Source organism: Lycium ferocissimum, unplaced genomic scaffold (assembly GCF_029784015.1).
Source record: "Lycium ferocissimum isolate CSIRO_LF1 unplaced genomic scaffold, AGI_CSIRO_Lferr_CH_V1 ctg6041, whole genome shotgun sequence".
Taxonomy (NCBI): Eukaryota; Viridiplantae; Streptophyta; class Magnoliopsida; order Solanales; family Solanaceae; genus Lycium; species Lycium ferocissimum.
The window spans coordinates 6,656-10,495 of NW_026726203.1; the positions used below are offsets into that span (position 1 = coordinate 6,656).

General features: G+C 35.3%; 1 protein-coding gene across 1 annotated transcript; it reads left to right on the forward strand.

Annotated features, from left to right (window-relative positions):
* The first annotated feature begins 2,263 nt into the window (after positions 1 to 2,263).
* On the forward strand, positions 2,264 to 3,244 carry LOC132045164 (protein RKD1-like). Its single transcript, XM_059435706.1, has 3 exons — positions 2,264 to 2,396; positions 2,488 to 2,813; positions 3,005 to 3,244. Exons 1-3 carry the CDS (start codon positions 2,264 to 2,266, stop codon positions 3,242 to 3,244), a joined length of 699 nt encoding a protein of 232 aa, XP_059291689.1.
* Positions 3,245 to 3,840: the final 596 nt, after the last annotated feature.

Below are 3,840 nucleotides of genomic sequence, written 5' to 3' on the forward strand. Positions count from 1 at the left end.
TGCCGAAGAAATAGTTCCACGTTGCGCTAAGCTCCTGCGAAACTTTAGACTAGATAAAAAAGTCAGTAAAAATAAATATCGAAATAAAGCGATGTAAAATAAATCCGCAAACAGAGCTGCAATGATTAAAATGATAGCCTTGCTGAGGCTGATGCCAACGAGGTTATGGGCCGAATGATTTATGAAAATGATGCCTTTTGGCGATGATTAATGGAAATGGGGCCCTAAACCAGATGACTTATGAAAATGAGGCTTGCTAAGCCCGCATGAGGTTTTTCTTTAAAACCCAATGACTGATGAAAATGAGGTTTTAAAAACCCAGTATGACTCATGGTGTAAAACATTTACGCGGTGAATTTTAAACATTCGTGCGGTGCAGTGTGCGTTTGAAAGCATTTTACGAAGCGATTTAAAGCATTTATGTTGTGCATGTGTGTTTAAAGCATTATGTTGTGCATGTGCAGTGCATTTAAAGCATTTATGCGGAGCAAATGAAAGCATTTGTGCGGTGCGGGTGCAATGTGCATGTGCAGTGCATTTAAAAGCATTTATGCGGAGCAAATGAAAGTATTTGTGCAGTGCGGGTGCAGGGTATTTGAAAGCATTTGTGCGGAGCAAATGAAAGCATTGGTGCGCAAATTAAATGCGGTGCGTGTGCATGTGGTGCATTTAAAGCATTTATGCGGAGCAAATGAAAGCATTGGTGCGGTGCGGGTGCAGTGCAGTGCATTTAAAAGCATTTATGCGGAGCAAATGAAGCATTTGTGCGTGCGTGTGCGTGTAAAGTATTTAAAGCATTTGTGCGGAGCAAATTAAAAGCATTGGTGCGGTGCATGTGCAGCGTATTTGAAAGCATTTGCGTAGGGTATTTGAAAGCGATAATGCGTTTAAAAATAGTAGTGCGATTCATGCGCAGTGCGTTTGAAATTATTTATGCAGAGCCTTCGAAAGCAGTAGTGCATATGCTGTGCATTTGAAAGCATTTTGTGCGAAGCATTTGAAAGCAATAGAAAATATTTGTGCATCGATTCATTTGAAAATCTTTGTAAAACTTAAGCATTAATTTATTCGTAAAATTTGAGAGTTGTTAGCAGTTGAGGGGCATAATTAGTCCTAAGAAAACTCAAACCGTTCGGTGCATAGTCCTTGCAAGGCTGTAAACATTACGTACTTTCTTTCCTTTTACAAGAAGCGTGGAATTACTCCTAGATAAAATTAATGCAGGTGTAAAAAAATTAGTGCGATATTATTTCGATATAAAAAAAAATAGTGCAAGCGCGCGATTCGTACAAAATATGTGAGGTAAAAGTTGTGCAAATGCGAGATTAGTACAAAATATTTGAGGTAAAAATTGTGCCAGTGCGAGATCAGTACAAAATATTTGAGATAAAAATAGTGCTAGCGTGAGAGTAGTATAAAATATTTGAGATAAAAGTAGCATTAGTGTGCGATTAGTACGAAAATCATTCAAGGTAAAAGTAGTGCGAATGCAAGTGCAATATCAGTGCTCTTTTTGAAAAAAAAAAAAAAAAAAACTTAATACGTCCAATTTTAAGGCGGACATGCCCAAATAAATTAACCAAGTCCTATAATCCTATTATAAAGGCGGACATGCCCAAATTAAAATGATTAGTCAAATATAAGGTATAAGTCACTGTATTGTAGACTTAGGGTAGATAATTTACTTTAAAGTACTTGTCTTGTCTTTATATATTTCTTATGTGTATAAGTACTAATACAAATTATTTCTTGTCAATATAGATTTCTTAACCGTACTTATATAACGTAATTAATTGATTCTTGATTTGTATATCATGGCTTTGACGTATTACGTATTTGTTATCGGTTATATACGTCTATTCTTAATTACGTATTTTAAAAATAAACAATACGTATCTATACACAATTCCGAATATATATATATATTTTTTTTTTTTTTTTTTTTTTTTTCTGCTCATTGATTTTTGTGGCCGACAAGCTTTATTAAAGTAGCCGTTCACTTTTCAAAAAGTTTTTACCTCTTCAGGTAAAATCCATGTGGCCGACAACTTTTATGAAAAAGAGCCGTCCACTTTCAAAAGCAAAAGCGAGATGGCATCTTCAAGATCGGCCGTCCTTGGATTAAGCATCTTTTATGATGTACATGAATGATTACAAGCCGACCTTCGTTATTTGACTCTTCGTTCATATAGAACCAATCATTGCATATATGCCTCTAGGATCCTTCCTTTGTGAATCCAATTAGAAAGTTACGTTTTAAAGAATGCAAGGTAATTCGGGACACTACGCTATCGATCATCAGTATGATTTCGCTTTTGATGCTGCTAACAATCCTTTGATGATGGATTGTACTCTTGAAGATCCATTTTATTCATCTTTTTATAACCCTACCCCAGGTGATGGTCATATTCTGAATATCTATTTGTATACACTAATAGTATTTGTTCTAAATAAGTTAGCTAATGTGTTATAATGTTATGGGTGCAGGGATGTGGGGTGAAATGAGCGGTGGATTTGGATTAAGTACCCAATTACTTGGAAGAACTGAGAACCAGGAATTGCTGTTATGTGACAGAAATCAAGAAAATATAATGACTAATGATCGTGTTGAGGGAATTATAACGGAAAAAGGGAAGCAAAAAATGTTGTCTCGAGAAACAATTTCAAAGTACTTTTATATGCCAATAATTCAAGCAGCCAAGGAACTTAATATTGGGGTGACATTTTTGAAGATAAGATGTAGGGATTTGGGAATTCGAAGGTGGCCACATAGGAAGTTAATGAGTCTTCAAACATTAATCAAGAATGTTAAGGTTCACTCTCTATACACACATCTTCTATACACTCTTGTTTCAACTGCATATAATATTATGGTGAAATTTACCTTTTAGTTTATGTAATAATATTAGATTCTCTTAATATTTCGTTAAAAAAAAAAAAAGAACGTTAAGATTTATTCTCTATATAAACATGTAACCTTTGTTTCGGTTATGAATATTTACAGGAATTGAAGGGGGGGGAAGGAAATGGTATGGAACAAAAGTGGAAGGATGTGATAGATTCATTAGAGGAAGAGAAGAAAAGGATGGAAGAAATTCCAGACATGGAACTTGAGGAGAAAACAAAGAGATTAAGGCAATATTGTTTCAGGGCTAACCACAAGAAGAGAAGGCTTATGGGTATGGCGGAATTGCAGGCTTCTTTTGGTACTTCTTGCGATAGTGGTCCGATTCGGAGACAATGATCTTGCTATTGGTTATGGCCATAGAGAGGAAGATGATGAAGATGAAGTCATTAAGTTATTTCTTCCGATTGTTTCACTTCCAGTAGCCCAACCTTGCATGATTGAACTTTGCTTTTATTTTTTTTTTTTTTTTTTTTTTTTTTTTTTTATGTGTTCCTATTAGCTACTCGAAGAAAGTAGTTGGGACAATGGTACCCTTTCAAAATTCACGTCTTTAAAGAAATTAAGTTGGCTTTATCCTTTGCTTTGTCTGAATCTTGCAATTGCTGACTTGATATTATGCGATATCCTTCAAGAATATGCCCCTGCGTTACTCAAAGAAAATTTGTTAATGTAAAATAAAACGGTTGCCTTGCATTGAACACTGAAGCTTTGGCATTGGATCTGCATTTCTCGTGGTGATGGCATTGCAACAATCATGGTGACGCTAATATATTGCTCGGGATTTCGATTCATGCTTTTGTCGAATAATGATAGGCCATTTGCAAAGTTGCCCAGTGTTGCTTTGGGGAAGATGGAATTTTCATTATATTAAGACCGTGCAAGGAAAATAAAATTAAAATTTCTAATAATGTGACCGAAGCCTATGTAAACCT

What these genes read in the sequence shown, in the direction of transcription:
- LOC132045164 (XM_059435706.1), top strand. Translation starts at nt 2,264, where the DNA reads ATGCAAGGTAATTCGGGACACTACGCTATCGATCATCAGTATGATTTC. An exon ending in TTTTTATAACCCTACCCCAG is followed by an intron (nt 2,397 to 2,487) that starts GTGATGGTCATA and finishes TTATGGGTGCAG; the next exon opens with GGATGTGGGGTGAAATGAGC. An exon ending in CATTAATCAAGAATGTTAAG is followed by an intron (nt 2,814 to 3,004) that starts GTTCACTCTCTA and finishes GAATATTTACAG; the next exon opens with GAATTGAAGGGGGGGGAAGG.